Source organism: Meleagris gallopavo, chromosome 19 (assembly GCF_000146605.3).
Source record: "Meleagris gallopavo isolate NT-WF06-2002-E0010 breed Aviagen turkey brand Nicholas breeding stock chromosome 19, Turkey_5.1, whole genome shotgun sequence".
NCBI classification, from domain to species: Eukaryota; Metazoa; Chordata; class Aves; order Galliformes; family Phasianidae; genus Meleagris; species Meleagris gallopavo.
Window position 1 is genome coordinate 1,559,299 of NC_015029.2, and position 26,194 is coordinate 1,585,492.

The 26,194-nt window shown below is 49.3% G+C and overlaps 1 protein-coding gene across 1 annotated transcript in view; it reads left to right on the top strand.

The window, feature by feature from the left end:
* PNPLA7 (patatin like phospholipase domain containing 7) overlaps positions 1-18,553 on the top strand; it is a 116,918-nt gene extending 98,365 nt beyond the window's left edge. The window contains exons 29-35 of the mRNA XM_010720756.3: positions 253-369; positions 3,398-3,546; positions 4,932-5,084; positions 7,767-7,877; positions 12,499-12,583; positions 16,884-16,987; positions 17,826-18,553. Coding sequence (XP_010719058.1) covers positions 253-369; positions 3,398-3,546; positions 4,932-5,084; positions 7,767-7,877; positions 12,499-12,583; positions 16,884-16,987; positions 17,826-17,906 — 800 coding nt within the window. The 3' untranslated portion in view covers positions 17,907-18,553. The remainder of the gene's footprint in view (positions 1-252; positions 370-3,397; positions 3,547-4,931; positions 5,085-7,766; positions 7,878-12,498; positions 12,584-16,883; positions 16,988-17,825) is intronic.
* Positions 18,554-26,194: the final 7,641 nt, after the last annotated feature.

Here is a 26,194-nt window from a genome sequence, read left to right on the forward strand (position 1 = left end):
GAATACGAGACGTGTCCTTAAAACCCTGCTTCCTGAGGCTTTTGCCTGTCTGTGGTTCCAAATGGCCTTTTTGATTTATTTATTTTTTTTCCTAGCCAGTAGTATGGTATAGAAAATAATAAACTGCTTTAATCACATCCTAATAGTATTCTCAGGAGCACCTCCATCTCCCGATCCCTTTAGTGAGTGTCAGCGCCTGCCCCATCTCTGGCAGCACATTAATGCTGTCGCTGCTCCTTTTCTCTCCCGCAGGCTCTCTGTGGAGGTACATCCGTGCCAGCATGTCTCTCTCTGGGTACGTGCCCCCGCTCTGCGACCCAAAGGATGGGCACCTCCTGATGGATGGAGGTTATGTCAACAACCTTCCTGGTAGGTGCCCACGTGGGGTGGGGGGAGGCTGCTGAGAACACATCACAGTCTGCAGGACTGTTTCTCTCGTGGTTGCTTTCGGAAAAAAAGCAGCAAGGATCAACATTGCAGCCACCTTTAATCTCGTGGTGGTTACCAGCAGTCACTGTTCACTTTCCCAGGTGTTTGTGTTACTGTGGCTTTATTAAGGCTGTTCCTTAGTACGGACTATTTCCTGATACTCATATTCCAAAAACATAATTCCAAGCTCATTTTGAATTTATTATAATGCTCGCTGCAAGGAGAGAGCAGAAATGAACTGCAGGCATGCAGTCCTTGTTTCTTTTCAAAAAGTATCACATGAATAGCAAACGATTCTGAGAAAGCAAGAGTATTAATTGTTCATTATTCAGCCTGGTGACTGTACTAGTAGAACATGCTGCATCAGAGCACTTGCTGGAGGACTGTTGGAAGTAAATGGTTGTTGGTATTGAAAGCAGCCAAGTAACGTTATTTTTTCTTTATTGTGCAGCTGTGAGTTTTAACTGTAATGTAGCCATAGAATTGAAACAGTATTTCAGTGGTTTTGCCAAATCAGATGCCAGTGTGTGTCTTGGAGGAGCTGGCGGGATGCATGAGCTGTGGAGAGGGGGCAGCCCCATGCCAGCGTGGGGCTCCTGTGCCAGATGTCAGCTTTGTCCTTGCTGCCAGAGGGGATGGGGATGGTGGCTGAGCTGTGTGCCCAGAGCCTGAGAGATTTTGCTGGTCTTGGTTAGATGGAATCGTCAAGGTTGGAAAAGACCTCTAAGATCATCAAGTTCAGCTGTCAACCCATCCCCACCATGCCCACTGACCGTGTCCCTCAGTGCCACGTCCATGAACACCTCCAGGGACAGAGACTCTACCACTCCCTGGGCAGTTGTGCCAGTGTCTGACTGCTCTTTCAGGGAAGAAATGTTTCCTAACACCCAACCTGAACCTCCCCTGGCACAACGTGAGGCCATCACCTCCTGTCCTGTCACTGTTACCTGGCAGCAGACACCAACTCCACTCACCACAACCTCCTTTCAGGAGCTGTAGAGAGCGCTGAGCTCCCCCCTGAGCTTCCCTTCCCACGCTGACCCATCCCAGCTCCCTCAGCCGCTCCCCATCACACTTGTGCTCCAGACCCTCACAGCTCCAGGCCCATCTCCGCACCGCTCCAGGGCCTCCGTGTCCGCACTGCAGTGAGGGCCCAGCACTGAGCACAGCGCTGAGGTGCGGCCCCACCAGTGCCGTACAGAGGGACGATCCCCTCCTGCTCCTGCTGGCTGCACTGCTGCTGACACGAGGCAGGATGCCGTGGGCCTTCCTGGCCACCTGGGCACACTGCTGGCTCGTCTGCTGCCGGCTGTCAGCTCGCACCCACGGAGCCTTTTCCTCCGTGCAGCTTGCCAGCCACTCTGGCCCAGTCCCGTAGTGCTGCCTGGGGCTGTTCTGACCAAAGTGCAGCGCTCAGCACCTGCTCTTGTTGAAGCTCGTACAACTGCATTATTCTGCTCCCCATCTCTGCCTTTCAGTTCAGGGGACTGAGTGCCCTGAGGATGGATAGCTGCCGGCGTGGGGCAGAGGTAGAATTGGGGTGTAGGAAGGCTGGTGTGGAGCAAGAGCAAAACCCAAAATGGACCAAGTTGTGTGAATTCACTCGTGCTTATTTGGGATGCATTCTATGGCAGGGCTGTTGTCATGGTCAGGAAGCACTGGAAGGTAGGTGAGTCATGGAAGTGACGACAGGAGAGATGTGTGGTGTTGTTGCATTTTGTGTACAGATCAGAGGAAATCCAAGTTAGAGATTACATCTGAGCATCCTAAATCTCTTAGGTGTTCAAGACAAACCCAAACCATATTTTCTGATCAGGGTGGTGTTTGCCTAAAAAACCGAAATAGAAATAACACAGAGTAGACCCCCACAATTTTCCATTGGCTTTGCTGTGTGTGACTGTGTAAGCAAAAGCATGAATTGCAAATTGAGGTGCTGTTTCCACCTGTACATATTGGAAAATGCACAAAGTGTATATGCAAGTGACACAAAGAGGAAAAGATACAATAGACTGAACCAACCCAGTAATATAAATCCAAGTTACAGAACAGATCTGATTAAAATATGTATCTAAATTAAGCATATAGATTGGCTCTTCAGAGCTGTGGTTTTCCTACGCATAACTATTCTCGAAATTGCAACTATCTTGGACTCTGGGGGTGTGGTGGAAATGTAAATGCATTCTGTGAGGTGTGTGTCCTTCTCTCCCCTCCTTTGGCACTTTCCTATATTCTCACCCATATCCAAAGGCTGCAGCTAGTTCTCTTTCTACCGACCTCGAAGTGGGAGGTGTTGCCTCATTTCTCTCCCACTTCAAATGTGAATCTTTCTCCTGGATCCAAAGCTTTTTGCAGACTGAAATCCTCCCAGCCTCTCCTTGCTGTCTGCTTCCTTTGCTGCTCCTTTTCTTCATTGTCTTCTCTCTGCAGGGTTGCACCTCTGCACTGCTGACTCCTCTTTACGGCCATCACCACTTGTTCTCTCTCCAGGTCCCCCAGATCTTTGTTTCATGGGAACGCTTTCATGTTGCCCCCGGTTGCACCAGACCAGCTGTTTGTGCTGTGCTTCTCTTCTCCCTGCTTGCAGGTTTTGCTGATGCCTTCACACTGGTTCTGGTGCCAGAATGGTGCCAGAGTGAGTTGGGTCAGCCTGCCCTTGTGGGGAAAGCTTCCCCCATTGATGAGGTTCAGCAGGAGTTCAGCAGTGTGGCCTCACCCTGCAGTTAAGTGGGGCTGTGTGCTGCACGCTGGGACCTCACAGCTGGAATGGAGCAGGTGGGGTAGGAGTGAACCTGGGGAAATGGTGTTGTGACAGATGTGCTGCAAACGTTTACATCTGGAGCTGCTCAGAGAGATGCTCACGGTGTGCACGATGTCAGCTTCTGTCGTCTTGAGCCTCTGCAGTCTGTGCAATACTGGAGTTGACATCACCATTGGAAGTGTACTGAGGTGACCTTTTTCTCCCCACTAGCTGATGTGGCGAGGTCTATGGGTGCTAAGGTGGTGATAGCCATCGATGTGGGGAGCCGGGATGAGACCAACCTCACCAACTATGGCGACTGCTTGTCTGGCTGGTGGCTGCTCTGGAAGAGGTGGAATCCGCTGGCTGAGAAAGTCAAGGTACCACAGATGCACTGCAATATCACCTGGTTTTATGGGCAGAGCAGGAAGCTTTCTCTTGATTATTCAGGAACCTGTGATGATCAGATCGTTTCTTGAATTTGAGCACGTGCTTGTGGATGAAGCAAGACAGGCAGTGCTGTGACACTGAGGAAAATGGACCATCACAGAAGAGGGGTAGAGCTCTGTCTGGGGAGGGGAGTGTGGGCTGCAGAGGTGGTGGATTTGGGAGAGCACAGAGACCTTCCCTGGTAGGTAGTTAGTTTTGATGAAGTCAGAATTTAGAGGCTTTACTGATGAAGTAATAACTTTGTCCAGTTCAGTGTTTGTATCCTAATGTCTCTGAGCTGCTGACTAAGGAGATTTTAGCATCAATTAACATTACAACCACTGCTCATATATACACACTGGGCTGCAGAGTATGATTTTTTTTTTTCTAGCTGCATGCAGTCAGGCCAGCTCTATTGTATATTCTTCTGCATTTCCTAAATTATCTGGCTTTGCAGTGCTCCCCCAGGGGAATGTTATTTTTTTTCTTCTAACTGCAGTTAACATGTTGCCTTGTGGCAATTGGAATTAAAATACTTGCTTCCCAAAGTCAGGGAAAATATCACAAACTGTGATGCTCTGTAATCTCAAGTTTTTCCTCTAATTATTTTCCTCTAATTACTCTTTTCCCCGAAAAGCTCTCATCTCCCTGAGAAGCAGCCTGGCTTCCCTTCTGGAGGCAGTGCAGCTGCTGAGTGCCATGCTTTGTCTCAGCAGAGTTGACCATGCTGCTTCCAGCATGTAGTGGGAATGTGTGGCTGCTGAAATAAAAGACCTTGGCTCCTCTTAGTAATCCCAGTGAAATATTACGACTCTCCTTTCTTTAAATCTGTGGAACACTGGAGTGGGTCGTCCAGAGGGGCTGTGGAGAAGTCTCCACTTGTGGAGCTGCACCAAAACCCAGCTGATGTGGTCCTGCTTAGCTGACCCTGCCTGAGCAGGAGGCTTGGACCTGGCAATATTGAGAGATCTGTCAAGTTCAGCGAGTCTGTGGTTCTGTGAAATCTCTGCCCTGGTTTGTAGAGGTCTGTTGTGAGGGACCACTGTGCCCCTCTCACCTAAGCTCACATCTTCCTTAAGTTACCACCCCTGTCTTGAAATGGAAGATTCTATTCAGTCTTGCGCTGCAGAAACGTGTTTTGAAGGCAGTTCTTTTTCTGCTCTTGGCTGTGGGCACTCCATCCACGCTGCTGGGGCAGCAGAGGGGCTGACGTCTGAAGCTTCAGCAGGCTTCCTTGTGCTTTTGGACCAAGTCTGATAGATAACTTGGCGAATACAGAAAGAGCTCTGAAATTTCTGAATTAATCATGCTGGTGTGTGTGTGTCCCGGTTGGCAGGTGCCAAACATGGCAGAGATCCAAACACGGCTCGCCTACGTGTGCTGCGTGCGGCAGCTGGAGATGGTGAAGAGCAGCGACTACTGCGAGTACATCCGGCCCCCCATCGACCGCTACGGCACGCTGGATTTTGGGAAGTTTGATGAAATCTGTGTAAGTGCTCCTTGGCGAAGGCAGTTCCCCATCCCTGACGTTCTGCAGGAGTGTCTACGGCTAATTAGTACCTAAGCAGCGTGAGAGTAAGAGAATTGAGTTGGCACCGAGTGAATAATTGACACTAAATAATACCGTGGAATGATATCATGACTGTGAGATTGGATTGCCAGCAGAAATTGAGTTAGTAATTGTGATTATATAATAACCTGTAAGTGGATCAGTTCCCTCACTATCCTATGACGGTTCTTACTCAGCTGCCTGGTAAAACCTCCTTGGTGTCTGAGCTGCGTTGGGCAGTTGTGGTTTGTCAAATAGTGTCATTTCTCTTCCTTGATTATGGAGCTCGTTGTCACATGAAAGGTTTGAAGAAGTCTACGGGGAAGCTGTGAATCATTGAAATGGAGGGCAGCATACTGAAATATCCGACTTGGCTCACATTTCAACACTTCTATTAATAAAACATATCATCCATCTTTCCTCTACACCTGATAGCGTATCGGGAGAATGGCACCAATGTCAGTGGAAGGACACAGTGGATGGGGTAGTACCAGGTTACACGTCTTTGGGATTTAGTTCTGTTTGTTTACAAGCTGGAAATCAGCACGGGAAGAACCGACTCCAGATGTGCAATTGAAGTGTCTTAGTGACAGAATCCAGCATTGCAAACCAAAACATTTCTGCCTGGTTTGAGGGAATGATAGCAATTTCAGCTCATTGTCTCTTGTCAGGGAAGTTATTTTACTGCCTTTTTCCCTTCTTTGCTTCAGCTGTGCAAGTATTTTCCACGTTCAGGTGTTTCTGCATAGCTTTGCTCTTCTTCTAGTCTGGGGAAAAAGAAAAAGACAAGACATCCATTTTTGTTTAAGTAGATCTGTTTCATGGATGTGCTGAGAAGCCACAATACTCATTAAGCTGCAGGTTGCTTTCCCTGCACTGTTCCCTAATACTGTCTTATAAACACTAAGTAAAATCAGTGATACAATTAAGCCCTGCAGATTTGCATTTAAGAGAGTCCTTAGGACCAAAGAGCAGCTATTCAAAGCCAGGGGCTGATTCTCCAGTATCACCATTCTCCCAAGGCTGTTTGATGTCTCAGCTCTGGGGTAAGAGCTTGGTCCCCCAGTGGGGGACATAAGATTTCCCTGATTCCACAGTGCCCTTCTCTCAATGGATGCTCCTGGCCCCTCAAAAACCCTGACAGACAGACAGGTCTGATGCATCACCACAGTAACAGTAAGCTGCCAAATCCTTGTTTGCTGTCTAATTTGATGGCGTTGCAGGGAGTTGAAGACACCAGGCAATTCTTTGTCAGTGGAATAAAAGCTTGAGGAAAGTGCAGTTTGTCAAAGGTGTCAGTTTATGTGAGCGAGTTCTTGGCACACGATGCTGTAGGTGTGGGGGGGACAGCACCCTCCTGGGTTTTGTTTCCTACACTGCAGCAAAGAAGGCTTTGGCTCTGGGGGAGATTTAAGCCGTGCTGACCTTTCAGAGCATCCTGGGCATTCCCTTATTGCTGCAGGCTATGAGGCAGTGGGTTGGTGGTTTTGTTGATTTTAATTTCAGCTGTGTACCTGGGTTTTACAGAAAATAGAAACGAGCAACACGTGGCTGCAATTCAGCTTGTTCAAAAGAACAAAAATCCCTTCTTTAGGAGCAAAATCCCTGTTCTGTGTCTGCCTGTAGCAGTCAGGCTGCACGTCACTTCCCAGAGCTCAGGATCTTTCAGACACTTGGGCTGCCATGGATCTGTCAGGCCCCTTCTCCTGGGCAGTCACATCCAGCCTTGGCTGATAAGCCACAATCGATTAAAGGTAAATTCCACCCTAAGTTTTTGCCCTGCTTTGAATCCTGTCCAAAAAACAGATGGGAAACAATAGCAGCTGGGCCAGGGCTGCTTCCAGCACTGCAAGGCACAGTGCTGCCAGAGCTGGAAATAGAATTCAGGGCTCCCAACACCTGTTGCTCTGTCCTTTCAAGTTCATTCTTAAACACAGTTTCTATTGTCTGATTAGGGGAAAAAAAGAAAGAAGAATAAAACTTTGAGTAATTGGCTTGTTTTTCCAATTGTTTTCTTGCTAGTGACAATGCCATGTTACTGTCCCAAGTGCCAGCTACTTCAGACTGTTAAAGTAGTGGAACCCAGAGTGTGTGGCTTTGCTTTGTGCACGTGGCATTTATCTGCTCCAGCAAGCCAGCTCTTGTGTGCTTGGTGCTGTCTGGCGTAGCTCACTGAGGAGTGCTTGGCACCAGGTACCCCACAGGGACTTTTCTTTGCTAGACTTGATCCAAGAGGTGAAAAAGCACAAAGTAAGTGTTGGCAGAGTGCTGTGCTTGAAGGATGTATGCATTTATGTGCTGAGATGCTTGATGTTGCTGCTGTAAAAGAAATTGCTGTTAGGTGGCATATCGTTCCATCCTATGTGGGGAAATCAATGGTCCCTTGGCTTCTAGAATTAAAATAGCACTTTGCTTAATTGATCCCACTGATTGTTGGGCTAAGTAGTCTTCACAGCTAAAGGCTGGAAAGCACCAAAAATTGGATCCAGCCTTTAGGGCAGACCTGTGGATTTCCAGCAGTTATGTGGATGTGACATCATATTTGTGGGTTGTTTTGTTTTTGTTGTTGCCTACAACTTTTTTTTTCACCTTTTTCACCTCTTGACTCTTCTTTTTTCCCAGGAAGTGGGATATCAGCATGCGAAAACTGTATTTGGTGTCTGGTCCAGGAGCGACGTCCTTGGCAAGATGCTACGAGACAGACAAGAGACTTACAAAACCAAAACTTCTGATGTGAGTGTTCAGTTTAATTGCACTGCTCTGCGAGAGCTACTTGATGCCACCAGAAATTGGTCAGGGAGATGAAGGAGAATGATTGCTTCAAGTGTTGGGTTTTTTTTTGTGTGTGAGTGGGCACATATTAGTTAAAAAGTATTTCATGCAGGAAGAGGTGTGATCAGTTTTTCAGAAATTTCTTTCCCAGAGCCATGGTGTGGAGAATGAGGTCCTGCATTTCTTGCATCGTCAGCTGCAAGTGCGACCAAAGTGTGCTCCACCTGAGTCCAAGTGGTTTTGATGGGTGCATTTACAAAGGAATGCATCCAAACAGCAGTCTCCATCCCTGTTGTCTCATGCAGACATCCACCCCTACCCTCACCAGGCACAGCACTGTCTCTGAGGTTCCAAGAATGGATGTAGCTCTCTGTAGGTCAGCTCTCCTCTTGCTGTCTCGTTCTAGCAGATTATTGATGCTTTCTTTGTAACTCAGAAGTACTCACAACACAAAAATAGTGGAAGGAAGGCAGGATGCTCACCCCATAACCAGCGCCTTCTGTGACACACAGCTCTGTATGTGGATGTGTCTGCCTCCTCTTCTCCCTTCTGTTATGGGTCAGCAGCACCAAACGCTGCTGGAGGAGTTGCTTCCTGCCCTGAGTGTTGCAGTGGGAGAGGTGACTGTGCCCCAGCAGGGGCTGGAGCAGAAGGATGGTCTGTGCTTGGTCACATTGTACCTACTGCATGGATGCACATCTCAGAGTCATGGTGACCAGGCACAATCAGAATCACTTTTTCATTTATTCTTGTTAGCAAACTTCAGGTTGTGCCTGGGTATTGTTCTTGCTACTGGAAACTGCCCTGCTGAGGCAGCAGCTTTCCCACCAGCTGTCCAGTACTGGTTGCAAGGGATGTGAATTGGGATCACTGGTATTGATTTCAGGCGTTGCTCTTGGGTTTGTAATTCCATGATTGAATCCTGCCTCTAGAGCTGGTGCAGTAACTGCGGGCTGCCTGAATTTCCAGTTTTCAAGGAACTGTTACCAGTTTTTTGAGGACTTGGGAACTATATTATAATATATTGGCTTATTATCCTCGCTTCCTTTGAATTCCTCTGATTTAAAACCCAAGTTCTACAAAGGCTTCATGTTTTACCCCGTAATTCTTCTTTATTGTCTTGTAGAGATAGGGAAATTAGCAGTAGTATTTTAAGTGATTGCCAAAATGCATTGTAACTGTAGTAAGCTTCAGCAAGGAGAGTCAATAGAGGTGAAAAATGACATTAAGAGTTTGCAGCTCGTCCAGAGATCAGTGGCTGAGCACTTCAGCTGGAAGAGAAGTGGTGTGAGCAAGGGGAGAGGAAGGGTAAGCCTCGAAGCAATGGGCATTAGCCTAACAAGAAGAGGCAGAGCTCAGTTTTTCAGACACCCACATCTGGCTTGTTGCCTTTAGATCCCCATTTGTCACCCGAGAGGGACAAGTGTTTGTAGGGTGTGTGAGTCACTTGCTGAAATGAAAATGGATCTGCTGGGATAGCAGATGGCACCCTCAGCTCTGCCCCTGTGAAGGAAGCCAAGTGATGGGGGGTGAGTGCTGATGCCTGCTACCATCAGGTCAATCCCACCCAGGCTGATGGGCGGGGTGGTGGCTGAGGTTTGTGAGAAATGAGCTGCTGATCAGAGTAGCCTGAGGAGTACCAGAGCTTGGTGCCTTCTCTGGGAAGATGAGCTGGGCTTGGAGATGTGTTGGCATGAGCTGTGCAGGAGGGGTCTCCATTCTGCCTCTGAGCCTGTGTTCAGCTGGGCACGTGCTGCTGTGTGTGTGAGCAGAAGGAGAAGTCGAGGGAGAGAAAACCGTGCGTGTCCATCGGAAATGGCTGTGTCCTATTTCACCCTCTGACTTTTATCACCAGCTGGTAACAAGCTTGAACGTCTTCGCTGCCGTTAACAAATGTGCCTTTGCAAGGCTTCTTTAAAAATTGCCCCTGAGATGGGATGCAATCATTCAGGCTAATATTTCAGTCAAGTTACAGTATTACAGCTGTGCATCATGCAGGATTTTGTACATTTATCATCATCTCTCCTGTTGTTTTTTATGGCGCTTCCACTGCCAAGTAGGTCATGCAGTGCTTGTAGAAAGAGCTTGGCATTGCCTTTCTGTGTGAGCATTTTGTAACGAGGCAGGAAGTGCTGATTGCCGGGGCACCAAAATGGTGTAAGTGCAGAGGTGTGAGGATGGCTGACCAATAGGCTGTCAGCTCAGTTTGCTCCCCAGCCTGGTGCTGAGCTCTGGGCTGCGTTCTGAGCACCTCGAAAGCCGTCTGCCTCTGCTGGAGTCAAAGAGACTTTTTAATCTGACTTTTGTTTTAATAGATTAATTTCTACGAAATAACAAGTGTTGAAGGCTCCCACCGGGGTGCTTTGCTTTTTTTCCTTAGTCCTTTAGAGTCACTTAAGTCCTTTATCTCTGCTGTCTTCCAGGGATAACAGTTGATATTTCTAACTTGCTTTCATTAGCAAAGGTTTTGATCTATGTTTTACTTCTTCAGCTATTTCGGGAGCGTTCAGCATCTTGGAGCGTTGGGCTCGGTTGCTTTTCATCTTGATTCCATGTTCAAGCATTGAGTTTTTACTTAATCTCTGGATATTTAAGCATTTAGATACTTCTGACTTTCATCATTCAATTGCTATTTGTCTCTCCTTAAAATGCAAATACCGAAGTCGTGAACAACAGCAGCCTTACATAAAGTTCATGTGAACAGCCCCAATTCTTCCTAGTGCAGAGCAGTGCAGCACCACTAATTGGGTCTCTTTGGGGAAGTTTTGTCTATTGAAATGTTATTCATAGTCAAAGCTAAATATACTCCAGCAGACTACAATAGTAACTGTCTCCGTGCTCTCGTTTATTTAATAAAGATTATGCTGAAGAGAATACTTTCTCCCTTCTTGGAGAAAATACTACTGGGGAAGTTGGAGAGTAGGATTCGAATGAATCTGAGGTGCTTCTTTTCCTTGCATTAACTGATGGGAGAGTGATCTTGTCCTTAAAAGCGTTGGGGGAAGTGGTCAAACATTGCATTCCAGTTTGCAGAGCATCAGATGAGCGTGGACAGTCACCTGGTTTCCCACCAGCGCAGTTCCAGTCTGCGTGCAGGGCCTTTGGGCTCAGTTTGTTGGTGTGGTGAGTCCTCATCTCAGACTGCAGGTGATTGCTTTGTGTGCTCTGTGGGCACTAAATGAGGATATGGATGCTTTTTTCCTCTCATCCTGGGGAACGGCCGTCTGCAGGCTCTGTGCTGGGACCATTCAGGCCGCGTATTCATGGCGAAGCAGGGCTGACTCACCCTTCTGCTGGCTCCTTAATGGTCAGACCTTATTCTGAGCGTCTGTACTTCTTTATGTTTTAAAAAGCGTGTCCTAAGCTACCACTGTTTCATTTCATGCTGCTGTTTTTTAATTCTGTTTGGGCTTTTCTCTGTCCACTGCAGCCAGCAGCTGTTTGTCCCGGATCCGCACCCTGTTTTGGCTGTACTGAATCACATCAGAAGTTGCTTACGGATTAGAGGTCAACTGAGAGCAACCTGCTGCAGCTCTAATGGGCTTCTGCTGTGACCCTGCGGGGGCTGTGTGATTCACAGTGCCGATACTTTTGCCAGAAGAGCAAAGAATTGCTCACAAAAACGCTGTGTGAGGGAGCTGCTCTAGCTGGAAGCACATGGGCAGACCCTCACAGTGACTCCTGGCAGCCCCGTGCCCAGCGTGAGCCTCCTGCCAGCTCCTCACCTCTGCTCTCCTCTGGGGCAGGCTGCTGTTGTGCTAATGAAAGAGATTGGTTTTGAAGATAGGCAAAGAGTGTTTGGGTTTCCACCTGGTCACCTCGTGCCCGTCCCAAGGATGTGAGAGGGCCAGAGTGGTCCTGAAATGCCTAACCTGGGTCTTCTGAAAAGAGAAACTAGAGCAGGCAGCTCTTTGAAATAGAGAATGCTCAAGCCGCTGCTTGGGTGAGACAGCGAAAATAGAAAGGGTTTATTGCAAAGAGGAATTACAGTGCAGAGCATTCCCCTTGCAGGTGGACCTCTCACCTTGGGCTCCTGCTCACTGCAGCACCTCCAGCCCCTGCATTGCCCTCTGCCAGCTCCTGGTCCCTCCATTCTGAGCTTTGCTTGCACTGCTCCCGTGACTCTGCAGACCCTTCTCCTTCCCACCAGGCTCCTTAAGGAAGGAGAAATCTGCTTGGGGGCTGCAGCTGGCTCAGCAACTCCCTCTGACAGAGTACCACAGAGTGGTGGTGAACAACCAAGAACCAGGAGCACTGCCTGTTGCAGAGCCCAGACCTTCCAGTTCTTGTCTTTGTAGCCCTTTGTATAGTTTCCTACATTTTTAATCAGGTTTCATACTGCATGGATGGAGAAGGGCTGGTTGTACCTTGTCCCCACGCCTGCTTGACAGTGGGCAGCCCATCTGCAGCACAGCCCTGCTGCAGGGTCACTGTCCAGTGAATTACCAATGAGTACTAAGGGGGAAATCATGGCAAACGTATGTCTGGAGCTTTGTCTGTTCAGTTCCACTTATGCACGGTCTTGAATTGGGTATTCTGTGGACAGTCGGTAACATACCTCAACCTTAATGCTGTGTTTCAGAACGTGACCTATCCCAGCACCTCCTTCACGGATCTGGCAGAAATTGTGTCCAGGATTGAGCCAGTGAAAGCTGCCGTGGCTGATGGTGAGTCCAGAGATGTGTGAGTTCCTGGTGGATGTGTCCCCTATTCCTGTTACCCTCATTTTGAGCAAAATAAAACACGTGTCAACTTGTGCAAAGACAGACTTCTGTTCCTCCTTGTGCTGCCTGTGTCCTCGTGCTGGCTTCACTCTTTGGTCTGTGTCCTTTAGAAAAAGGAGGAGGGCGGCTTAAAGCAAGGCTGCTTCGTGCTGCCTTGAATCAGACCCAGAGTGACTCATGGGCTCAGCTGCCATATGCACGCCCCTATCAGGGGAGCACTAATGGGCTAATGAGGAACAGATAACAGCCCTGCATTTTTACTCGGATAGTCCTGAGTGCTTTGAGCCTCAGATGTGTGCTACAGAGCACACAGAACCAGAACCCAGGGCTGACTTAACAGCATCAGGCTCCGGAGCCCAGAATCTCTGAGTGTTTCACCAGGGCTGGAGCTTTTTATAATCAGTCTCTCCCTTTCCTCCTGATTCTTGTTCTTGCAGAGAAAAATCTAAAGTTAGCAGTCCTTCCATCTGTGACTGTTTGTAGAGATGTCCCCCTGGTAATTTGAAATGCTAATTGCAATCATATGCCTTATGAAGAAAATATTAATCCAATGTCTGAAGCAGGTGCTGTAAGGTTGCAGAGTTCATGTCGTGGTTACTGAAGGCATCGGCGCTGAGAGCTGCAGGGATGGGCTTCCTCTTAGAGTTGGGTTGTCGGCCCTGTTAGGAAGGTTTGTTTTTTGCTGGGTGAGGTCATTAAATGTGAGTAACAAAAAGCAGACGTGGCAAATTTTGGCCTAAATAGGGAGCTATGCTTGGGGTATTTGGGACACAAGGGACTGTTGCAACGTGGTCCTCACAGGTGGGATCTGTTGGTTGCAAACCCCATAGCACGGGGAGGATGGCATGGGGAGCTGTGCATGTGGCAGCAGGCCTGGAAGGACATTCTGTGTTTATGTTGGGCACATTAAAGACATCATGAAGGAACCCTGCCTGGCTTTTGGGGGTGTAAGGGTGTCCCTGTGAGTGTGGCATTGCCTGGTGCCCGAGGTGATGTCCTGCAGCTCAGAGGCAGAGCGGCTGCTTCCCCACCAGTGGCTGTGGGCAGTTCTGTGCATCTGCTGCCCTGAGCCTTGGGGTTTGCTGCTGGTACTGGTGTGTCTGCTGCTGTACTGTGCTTCCTGGGAGCCTGGGTGGGAAGCGCCACTGGCAGAGAAGGTGGAACGGGGTTTTCTTTCTACAATTGTAGAATGGCTTGGATTGGTTTGGATTGGATTGGACTGGAAGGAACCCAAAGATCACCTAGTTTCATCCCCTTCCTGAGTGGGATCTCTCAGTTCTCAGGGATTCAGGCAGGCCTGGCCCATCCTGGCAGCATACAGCAGGTCTTAGGCTGGATAAAGGAATTCTTCCTTTAGAACAGAATTGTTGACAGATAATGAAGAAGAAACTTCAATGCCTTTTCTCTGAGGAAGATGCTGCTTTAGATCTGGAGGCTCTGCTGGTCAGGGACTCTTCACCCTTTTTGCTGCCACTTCTTCCCTTCTGCTGCACTTTGTAGTAATTGGAATGGAATGATGTGAAGTTTTCACCCTTAAGCAAACTGAGGAAAATGATTAAAGCAGTTTAAAAAGCAGTGGAGAAAGTAAAGGAGGTGGTCCATCAGGAGGAGGTGAGGAAGGGATGCCCTGCGTGGGACCCAGAGGTATCCGTGCACTGTGAGCACGTGGAAAAGCACACAGAACAGCAGCTTGTTCTCACAGCTGAGGCACAGCAGCAGGTGTGGCTGTGTTTGTTCAGCATCACAACGCCTCAGAGAAGCACTTACTTGATTGGGACCTTTCTGTAATTGCGTTTTACAGAGCACAGGGGCTGAGCCGTGGCCGTGGTTGCGCTCCCACCTGCAGAGGTTTTCTGAGGACGGAGTCTGATGGGCTGCCAGGCATCTCCCACAGCAGCTTTCATTTCTCATTTTCCAAAGCAGTAATGCTTCAGGCCAGCCCCATAGCCACGTTTCCTGGGGTGAGGTAAGGTAGCTCGCTCACTGCATGCAGTGACGGAATGAGAGCACGTCCTGTAACAGCAGCAGCCACGTGGGAAAAATACCTGGGGAGAAAGAAACATTGCTCCTGGTTTGAAATGCCAGGTTCTGCAATACAGCTGAAGCAGGAGACATCCCAAAATTTCTCAGGGAAGACGGTTATCGGGCTCTAGGTTGCCCTCTGCATCTTTGCTCCTTAAAAAAAAAAGTACTTCTGTCAAAAAGCAGTAATGTCCCCTGCATTGGGATGAGCTACCAGATTCCCCCAAATTTACACTGAAGCCTATGTGGGTTATTGAAACAGCCATGCAGTGCTCTTTTTCTTCACATGTGGTGTGCTGCCTTCCCACTGTGTGCGTGCTGCCCCAGTGATGGTAGGTCTGGGGCCTTTACAGAGTGCAACCTCTTCGTTGGCTCTTTGAGGTCAGGATCGTCACCTTTTGGTGATGGCAGCAGCTGGCTTGCTACCGAGTCCTTTAAATAGAATAAATATCAGCAATTGCTTGCTGTTATGACAGCCTTGCCCGTGTCTGTCTATTCTCTGCCTGATAACTTCAGGTCATTTGGAACTGAAGTGTTTGGTGCATTGAAGGGCGGCGAAGCCATGATCCCACTGGGTGCTCCTGGGGGGTGTGAACAGGCAGAGCCGGTCAGAGTGGGAGCAGTCACCTCCTGAGCCCCAGGTTCACTCTCAAAAGGGGCAGTGGATGATGTCTGGAGAGGGGGACCACTCCTGTCCTCAAGTGCCAGAGCCGCAGTGTGAGGAGGTGGGAAGGGATGGGGCCTGTCTTGTTCCTCGGTCTCCACATGAAGCCCCGCTGAATGCTGAACGGCGTTTGGAAAACACGGATTGGGGCTTGATTCCATCAGTTTTAATGGAGCTGTAAAACCACAAGTATTGTTTGTGCTGTCTGTTGTTGTTCAGGTGAATGTCTGTTTCTCCAGTGGGTTTTTATCAAAGGTTATCAGCAGTATTTTCAGTATGAGCTCACAAGGATTCTCTGATCCACAGGAAAAAAAATGGACAAATGTCTTTCATTCTAATGATCTAGCAGTTGGTTGTGGTTGTCATGTTAGAAGGAAATGATGCAGAACAGACTGTGCTGTTGTCTTCAGCACGGAGCAGATGCTATTGACTGTTCCCCAAAGAAATACTTAATCAAGAATCCAGCTTAAATACGAGCCACTTGTCTCAGTGCTGAGCTGAAAAAGTGGAAAAGCAGCTCAAAGCGCACCTGAATTCATGATAGCGGCACAAAGCTTAGAGTAAAAACTGCCATTTTAATGCATTAAATTGCCTTGTGAGTAACTGAGTGCCTCAACAACTCAGTTGTGAACCTGTGCGAATGGAAGGCTGTCCTTTGCAACGTGTTTCATTTGGCTTCAGCATGGAAGCTGTTCCACAACCACAGCACGGTATAGGAGGGGAATGAGTTGAAAAGGGGAAAGCAGCAGCAAAGGCCAACAAGGACATGTGAAAAGTGGCAGCGTTTTTGGGACAGGGTCACATCATCTTGTTTTTAACTCGGACACAGAAGCTGTTGCTCAGGTCCGAAGTAGCAGCAATGCTGCTTAAGGTCAGGTGAAGGCACTGGTCAGGTTTTTGAGCTTCCCTCAATGATGTTCATCTGCTGCATCGCCAGAGAGAGAGGCAGTTGTGCCCTGTGGGAAGGAGGGAGTGTAAATGTCACTGTTCCCTGTGGAGCAGAGGCTGTGAGATCTGTAATTATCATCTCTGTGGTGGTAAGGGGTTGGCAACACAAAGAGCTTGTCTTGTGCTTGCAAGTCTGTGTTGCCAGTGAGTCGGTGACAGCATGTCCAGGAGAGGCAGGGCTTGTAGCTCTGAGGTGTGTCTTTGGAGGCATTCTACAGGTGTGGTGTGAGCAGGGAGCGATAGCAAGTACCCCATGGAAAGCACTCATGAGGAAGTGGGAGCATTTCCCATTGACTGTGCTTGGTCCCATCAGCCAGTGCCCACCGAACTGGCAGAGACAGTTTGGATCTCACTGCTCCTGCTCCAGGCTCTTTAGATTCTGGAGGGCTCCAGGCCACCAGCTCATGCACAGGATGTGCTGAAGCATGTGCTGTGCTCTGGCTGGAGAGCTGATGGATGTTCAAGCAGTCACAGCTCACTGAGCTGCTCAGAACTGGCCGGCAGTCACTGCATGCTGCTCTGCTGCTCAGAGGCAGCTTCATTCCTCTTCCAGTTTCTCTGCCTCTCTGAATGCTACTTAAACCTGTGTTTTTTCTCTCCTCTCTTTAGATGAGTCAGACTACCAGACTGAGTACGAGGAAGAAGTTCTGGACAGCCAGAAGGATGATTATATTCATTTCATACGGAACCAGGCTGAAGACGAAACTGACTCGGTACAAAGTGCCCTGGAAATAGGCTGTTGCTGAATCTTTGCTGGCATGAGCTAGAAGTGTCAGGATGACTGGGGATGCTGCTTTCTCCAGCTTGGAGGAGAGGAGGCAAAGAGGGCATCTGCTGTCTTCTGCTATCTGTAGCTGAGTGCTACAGAGAAGGCATCCAGGATGCTCAGGAAAAAGTCAAGAGGTGGCAGACAGGGCTTGCAGTCAGGGAAGTCTTGACTCAATACAAGGACATTGCCCAGTAAGCACACCTGTGTATTGCAAGGGATGTGCAGATGAGTGTGAGATGCTGAAGACTCCATCCTTGCAGATACCCTCCCAAAAAGTAAATAGGACTCTGAACGACTTGATCTGCATTAAAGTTAGCCCTGTATGAGCAGGAAATCATATTGTATCTTCCAGAGGTGCCTTACACATCAGTTATTGATGCTGTGGGAGCTCAGGTCCACCCTGGGGAAAACCTGTCCTGCAGCCTCACTTCTCGTGGTGCTGCCTGTAGCCCGAGCAGCAGAGTTCCCTCACAGAGATGTCTCCTTACTCCAGGTTGAGCAGCTGGCAGGTTTGAAAGCTGAAGCTGCCTGTTGTGTTGGAGGGAGAGCTTTCCAGTGGGAGCGTGTGAATGGTTTGGGCAGCTGCCAGTCTGAGGATGTGAGATGGCTGCGGTGTTGTGAGGAGGGAGCTGGAGTGATGGTGTGAAGGGTTGTGTTTGCTGGGATGATGTCTGGTGGGCAATAGCTGGTGGGCAAAAAAGAGACAGAGGAACAGAGGGCAGATTTTATCCAGCTCAGAGATGGTGCTGAAAAATGAGGCTCTGCTTTTTTTCCTCCTTTAGGATGAAGATGTACAGATAAGAAAGCGCAAGAATCTCCCAAATGTGGACTGCCAGGCAAGCAGCACGGGAGAGCCAGCCTAGCACCGAGTGCAACAGCTGCATCTTGTTTGTATTTACATATATTAAAAAAAAAGAAAACATCTAGATGAGATTAAGCAAGCTTTCGCTTTTCTCCGGGCAGGGTGTGTGGCATCCAGCTGCCAGCACTAAGCACCAGCTCTGGGCTGTGCTGGCACAGCAGCCGCTCCTTCATCACTCTGGGACTGGCAGAGTGGGAACATTTTGGGGACATGCAGTCAGTGCTGCCTTTGGCTGCTGCATGTTTTAGTTACTGGTTTTACTGCAAGGCCCAAAGAATCATTGAATGTCGTCCTGCCGTGTCTGTTGATGAAAGGCTCCATGCAGCTGCACTGGGGAGAGGAGGGGATTTGCAGAGCAGAGCGTCACTGCTTACTTTTCACATGAATCAGGTAACTGTGATTAACTCCTCAGTGACTTGCAGTCAGGTACCTGTGAGCAGTGCTCTGTCTGGAGCCACTGATTGTATTTAACTTCCAATCTCAAGCCAAGAAATCAATTAACGTGAATACTAGCTATGAAGCGTGTATCCTTAAGCCATCAGCAGAACATTTACAGACAAATCGTAGTGCTGACTTTCTCCAGGCAGCTCTGGAGTCCCTGTTTGGCTGTATTTGCCCTGACAAATAAAGTTATTCTGCTGGATTTAAGTGCTTGTGTGGTTGTTGGCAGGTTCCTCTCTGTGAGACCCAGTGCTAGTGAGGTTATGTTAAGAGTTGGTACTCTGACATCTGGTTTTGAGCACAGAAAGCTGCCAGACTGTGAGGGAGCTCAGCATCCCCACTCTCTTCATGGTGCTGGTGAATGTGCAGCCCTCATTCGGGACAGCAGTTTCTCTGACACAAAAATGGCAAACAGGTTGTTTCCTGCTATTGAAAGGAATGCATTTTTTCAAATAAAACTCTAAATGGCTTTTGAAGTGGAGGTGGAGTTGGAGATAATTCTGGTTGAGATCGGTGGTGCTCATAACTGTTAGAGGAAAGGCTCCTCTGCTGGTGGCAGCCTGGGAAGGATGGGAGGAAGCACGTGTGGGTCTGCACCTTGAGCTGTTACAGAGGTGGTGTTTGCTTTGCAACTGCAGAGCAGTTCTGAGCAGTGGAAGAGGAGCGTGTCCTGCTCAGCAGTAAGAGCACAGCTGAGCTTTGCTCTTCGGAAGAGGGGATGCAGAACAGATGTGAATCCCTCCAACATCTGTGCTGATAGGTGACTGCAGTGCAGGATCTTCTCTGGGAACCGATGAATAGGGCAGGAGTGCAGACTCATCCTCGAGGTGACCGGGGTGCTCTGAACCTCTCCTGGTCTTCAGCCTTCCTTGAAAAGCAGAAGTGCCTTTAGCAGAGGGTGGATCTCTGTGGAGCCTTCCAGCCTGTCAGCAGTGGGCAGATGGAGTTTGTCAGACACCTGTGTTGCACTTCCCATTGCAGTGATGGTTCTGCTTGTTCCTCTTGCCCCAGCTGCCAAGCAATTTGGAACAGAATGTTGTTTTCCAGACAGACAGCTGCTCTGTCAGCCCGAGGACAGCAGAGCCATGCAAGAAGCGCTGTGCCTTTGTGTTTGGCCAAATTTTGAGCCCTACCTCCATGCCTCCTGGCAGCTGGTTCTGCTCCTGGAGCCTGCATGTGCACTGATGGGATCATCTGCATAGGGAGAAGGAGCTGCAAGAAACAGAACGCCGGGTTCCTGGGTGTGCTAATTAGAGGCACTGTATTCACCTCGTGCCCCATCCCATGGGGAGATAGCACTTAGTTCAGATGTACGAAGACAGCATATAAACCTTTCATGTGAGGCTAAATGTCTGTTCTAAATAATTTATCACAGCTTTTTTTCCTAGATGTGTTCTCTATAGCTGAGCCCTGGACACTGAAGCAGTCTCTCCTTCTGTGCAGAGGATTGTAGAACAATTACTGTACAATTTTAAAAGCAGGATTGTTTTCCTGGCTTGCTTTCCTGCCAGCTGTGTTCTGCTCCTCGGTTGGGCAGTAGGGGCTGCATCAGTGCTTCAGCCTCGTGCCTCTCATTGGCCTCCCCATCCTGCACTGTACTTAACCCCAAATCTTCCTGCAGGGAAGAATTGCACCCAAGGGCATCCTAATGCTCTGTGTGCTCACGTGTGTTTCCATAAGGGTTTGTTTGGATGTTTTAAACAGTTCCTGCCCACCCCAGCACCCAGCCCTGCCCAGGGCTCCAGCTCTGGCAGTGGTCTTTGTAGGACAAGTGCTAGTGCTGACAGCTCAGCCACCAGCAGTGCCCAGCGAGGGGATGCTGCAGCCAGGCTCTGTGTCACTGCTGTCCCCATTGGCAGCACCGCTCAGTGCAGGTAAGGAACGCCTTTAATTGCTTTGTTACACAGCATGGTAAACACAGCTGTATGCTGGAGGGTTTGGAAAAAGGAACAAACTGCTGTTGCCTCATCCCAGTGGCACCTGGAGACCCCTTCCAAAATTACTGGTAGGCATTGCCTGGGCAGGAGCAGGGCTTTGGCCTCACTGCATGTGCTGTGTGGGATGTTTGTGCTGCAGCTCCCTGGGCATCCCTGTAACCCCATCATGAGCTGCTCGTGCTTTCTGTGAGGAGCAGAGGTGGATGGGGCTGTGGTGAGCCCTGCAAAGCTCCTTCCTTGGCAGACATCATTTTCTCTGCGTTATTCCAAAATTAATCTCATCTTATTTACTTGTGCTCCCCTGACCTCCTGCAGCGTGTCACTCTCCTTGTGTGCTGCCTGAGTGCTGTGTTTAAGCTGTCACAATGCGCGGGCCCTGCTGCGCTTTGGGGTTTAATTTACTGTTGCTGTGAGTAGGAATCAGTAATAAAATCAGCAAATAAAAAATATAACAAATGTTTTCCTCCTCTGCAGATGCTCCACGAGGCCAGACCAGCACCCACCATGCTGAGAGCCTGGGCAAAGCACAGCCTGGGGTGCCAGCTCTCTCAGTGGGGAAGCAGAGAACTGGAGTGGGGAATTGGGGTTTTTAAGGTGTCTGGTAAATATGATGTTACGGTGTGGCTTCTGATGGTAGCAGAGCACAGATTCCCATCAGCAATCTCTGCTAGAGATTGCAGTCTTCCTTTCCCACAGGAGCACTGTAATGCTGGCCACTCACCCACCCCAACATGGGGCATGGGGTGCTGCCAAGCTGCCTCTCTGTCTGTGATCAGGGCTTTGAGGGGAAAAGGTGATGCTAGCAATTGCAATAAAAGCATTTGCATGCATACAAAAGAAGAAAAGGAAAGCTAAACCAAAGCGTTACTAATGTCTTGGTTTAAATCTTGGTTTTAGAAGTGATGATACCATAAATCTATTTAATGTCTGTCTCAGGATTGTTCCTGGGGATGTGTCATGCCCTGCAGGAGCAGCCCTGGGCACACAGCTGGGGCACGAGCGTTACTGAGAGCTCACACGTGCTGCTGTCACAGGTAATTGGCTCAGCCTCCATCACTGTCCTCCGCTGCAGCTGGAGCCAGCAGGGGCGGCTCTTAATTAAATCTCACACCGTCAGGGGGTGAAGGACAGGAACGCAGAGCGTCACGAAGCAGACAGGCCTCCAGCTCTGGAAATGCCATTGGGGTCGTCAGCGAGGAGTGATGGTTCTCTCTGACGCAGCCTCAATAGAGAAATGTGCTGTGCTGAGCCTGAGCTCCCCAGGACAGTGCTGAGCTGAAGGCAGCACCCACCAGGTGCGAGTGCTGAGGAAGCTCCTGGAAATAGCTGGCTTTGGAAACCTTGTCCTTAGCTGTGCCATCTGCCAGTGGGTGGGCTCAGCAGCTCCAGCGGTCCACACTGTCTTTGCAGGGATGAGCACAGCCCCACACTATAGCGACTGAAGCAGTGTATAATTTAGGATCGAAAAACATCCCTAAATGTGTATTAATTATAAATATACCATAAATGACAGTCTATTTCCTTGAAGAAGTCACGCTAGATGTGATGCACGGCCCCAGAGGAGTGTGTCAGATGAGGCTGGTGCCCGGCTGAAGCAGCCCAACCTGCCTGTGTGTCCCCAGGCACGATGTGATGAGCTCTGTGCAGTGCTCACAGTGGTGGGCAGCTGTGAGCTGCCCTAGGAGCTCTGCTTGCCTCCCACTGTGCTTAGGGAGGAAGAGTGTGGTCAGCTGGCACTTCTGCTTCATCTTGGGCAGGTGTGCACCCATCTCCTTCCAGATGCAAAACTCAGTTTCCTCGTGGTGCCTCTGTGGATCATCTCTGTTCTTGGGGTGTCAACGCAGTAAGGCTGCATGGCTCCCCCGTGCTCAGATGTGGCAGTGAGGGGTACGTGTGCTGGCTTCCTTTTCCTCAGCCCCATCGTGGTGCTTCCATCTGTCACCTGGCGTGGATCTGTTCCTCTGGTGTGTGACACGGCAGGCCTGGATTGGGAGTTGAAATGGTTGGCTTGCTGCAGAGCTGGGGGACACCAGGTAGTCTCCAAACCACTGCCCCATGGCTTGGCCATGGTGTTAAATCTCCTGGTGGCTGTGAAACCCCTCCATTCTGCTCATTTCTCTGCTGGAAATAGAATGCTTTTAACAAAAATCTGAAAAGCCTTTAGAACTGGGCTGGTAATGTGATGCACCCCTGGGATTTGGGGGGTAATGAGCTGGGAGGGAGCTGTTGCAGAGGTTGTGTGAGCATCACAGAGCAGTGCCAGGATGTGGCTGTGGGGCTGCAGCACATGCTGGGTGGTTAACATTTCAGTTCCCAAAAGCCTCGCAGAAGCACTGGAGTTTGCACTTCTGGAGTCTTTCTCCGGTGAGAAGATGCACCTTTCAGTGTTCTTCATGTGTCAGGAAAGCCAAAAGCGCCAAAGAGCTGCCATTTTTTTTACTCTGCAGCCATTCCTCAGCACAAAACGTGTGGCAGGAAAGAACTTCTGCTCCTAACCGAGGATGTGGTCAGCTGTGGAGCTGAGCTGGGGGCTTGAAGGCAACCCAGCCGGGGAGCTGAGTCCAGGCTGTGCCACGCTGCTGAGGAGCTGCTGATTGAGCACAGAAGGCAAGGTAAAATGCAGAGCCTCAGCACAAAGGCTGTCATGTCTCTCCAGAGCAGATCCCACCCAGGGCCCTGCACGTGTCCTTTCTGCAGGCAGCCCAGACCCCATAGGACCCTCTTCCTCCTTTCCCCATTCTGCCCTATACTGTATGTGCTGATGCACAGAGAGGAGAGCTCCCAAGGGAGCCATTCTCAGGGCCACTGATGTTCTTCCCGGCGTGCTGCTGAGCAAAGGGGGACCTGGCAGGGTGGGAGCTACACGAGTGCTTTGTATTGCCAAACTAGGTCATGCCGTGAACTCGAGTGATGTTGCAGACAGAGCTAAAAATACAGGCAGAGCCGAGCGATTCCCCAGCAGCTGTGAAGGGCTGCAGCCCCACTGGGTCAGACTTTGACCTCAATCCCAGCCCCATCCAGGATGGTCTGCAGGGTCCTTGGGCTGCTGTGATGGGATGATTCAGGAGCAGGTAATAGAAAAGCTCACCTGGGGCTGCAGGGCCACAATCAACACCCCACCCCCCCCGGACACATCTCAGCTGGTGGTATAAGTCCTTGCAAGGCAACTTGCAGTGGGCTGTTTGGAGAGCCCGTCCTGCAAAATCTGGGCATCTCATCACCAGCTCTTCACCTGTCCCAGAAAACAGCCCCATCTTCCTGTAATTATAAATATGTGAATTTTTAGTTACTGCAAAATAACATGGAGGAGAGAGGACAATGCCTTAACCCCAGTCTGATGCGAAAAAAAGAAAAAAAAGAAAAAACACCACCAAAGCAAATTTTGTTCCCTTAGGAGAGTGTTTTTGTTGTAGTGTCACATAGGGAGGGCATCAAGCAGGTGTGGACAGGTGTGGGCTGTGCTGCTGGGATCAGCACGGCTGGTTTCTACAGGGGAGAGCTGCTGGAAGGCTGTGGGCTGGAGCCCTCCGCAGCCCCACGGCTTGCAGGGACCCACAGGGCAGCTCAAAGGCTTCTTCTGTCCCTTCTTTGGCACTTTGGTTGTGCTATTTGTGGTCAGCTCTCCTTGTGCTGCAGGAAAGCACAGGCAGCTCAGTGCTGCTTTTCTCATCCTCTGCCTCTACTTTCTGCACCTGGAGCCAGAGCCGTGTTGCTGGAGCACTGCAGATGAGATTCCTTCTGACTTACCTTCCCCTGACGGTGCCTGGATTTTTTTGCATTGTGTCTTTTTCGGATGAAACATTTCCCTCATCGCTGCTGGAAAGCTGGCCTACTTTAATTCTGCCAACTGAGATGGGTTTGTGCACGGAGAAGATCCCAGTTGCTCTGTACAACTTCTCTGTCACAGTTATTCAGCGCCAGTCCTTCTGCTTCCAGCAGCTGTATAATGCATCAGCTGTGTTTTGTGCTCATTTCTCAATCAATGAAAACATTGATTAGTGTCAGGCTGGGACCAAATCCCGCAGAATCCCTCTAAATCATCTCTGTGCGCTGATGACTCCTTGTTTGGAGATGGGTTTACAGCTCTCCATCCATTTAATGGGGGCTTTATTGAGATTGTATACAGCTAAATTTGTAATTAGGGTGTCATATGATATCAAGTCAAGCACGCTGCCAAAAGCTAAGCAAATAATGGCAACATGGCAACCTTTATCTACAAACTTGCAATTTTCTCACAGGATGAAACGAGGCTCATTTGACAAGACATTTTCCATTAGACCACACTGATAGGTATATTTTTAATCCTCAAATTCAATATTAATTGAATCCTGTGTCTCCATTTTTCAGTCTGAGCGCCGTGCCGGCCCGGCGCGCTGTTATGGCAGGCAGAGCATCCTGTTGAGCTTGGCATCTCCCCACGCTTCCAGCATGAGAGCACAGCTCAGCTTGGCACACTGCTGAAGAGCCTCAGGTGCAAATCGCACAGATCTGCTGATGGAGAAACTCCGCAGATCCACCAGTGCTGTTAGTGGGCCAGGGAGTATTGCACCACTTCATGTCTGACACTGTCAACCTTTCTAAAAGCAGAGGGGAACGGTGAGTGCCTTGGTGGCAGCAATGCACCTCTTCACGTGGAAACACCACGGCTCCTCTATGCTGGGAGATTTCTAATTTAGTCCAGGTGAACTGTGAGCAAGGCGGTGTCACATCAACATCAGCCCTGCCCTGAGCATGAGGATGGGCTGCAGACACCAGGGGTTGTCTCTGCCCAACACTGCTAATGCTCCTCCAGCAACATGGAACCTGCAGTGCTTCTCTTGCTCCTAATACATTTAGAGAACAACTTCTCACTGCTCGTGGCTTTGCCAGCCATGGATTTTTCTCTGTCCATTTACCTTCCTCTATCAATATCTGCCTCATAACTCACTTTGGTGATTGCTATGTATTGATTGGTCTTTATTACTTTACTCCTCTTTGTATATACTGTCACTTTGCTTCCAATTGCTGTTTTCAGGTTACCAACTTAGTGGATGGCTCTTCAGCCAAAATTATATTTTCTCGACTGTGCAGTATTAGCTTTTGTGATGTTTTGCAAGTTCCTCTGAAAGAACTGCTAATTTTCCCACTCTAACAGTTGTTGATTTTTCTGCCCTTCAGTTTTCCTTATAATTTTTAAAACCTTTGTGAAATCTGACTACTGGTTTCACAGGTGATGAAATGGTACTGATAAGCTGTGCCCTCTGAAGCAGCCAGGCGTCCCCCCGGCAGCCTGGTGCATCGCTTTGCTGTCTGCCATGTCACTCACCTTTTGTTTTGTCTGAGTTTTCCCACTGCTGCTCATGCTGACCTTCCTTCAGCCTGTGACAGAACTGTTGCTGTGGCTCTCCACAGCTCTTTACTTCTGGAAGAATCATTTCTTCTTTCAGCCTTTGCTCGTAGGCTGCACTTCTGCACCATGCTCCTGGTGTCTCTTTGTGCCCAGCTGGCCCAAATCCCCACCGTGGCCAGAACTGGGCCAGATCCTCCATCCCACGTGGTACCAGCCCTGTGCTGGCTGCACACCATGGCACACTGCTGCACCATTTCTCACACGATGACATCCACCTTTTCCACACGAGCGCGCTGCTGTTGGCTCCAGTTCTGCTGAAGATTTGCACACAGGTCTTGTGCAGCAGTGACAGATTCAGCTGCTGCCTGTCCCAACTCCTGGCCAAACCCCACTCAGCCCATCTGATTTCACTGTAGCAACTGGGACTGCTCCTATTCCTCCCCGCAGGGCAGCTCACAAGTGGGGCACGGAGTCAGCAGAATGCAGAACCCCCTTCCACTGTGCACACACCATATCCACTCTTTTCCTGTGCCCTGGGCTATTATATTTGCAGATGTGGAATTTGTTATCCTTGGCAACAGG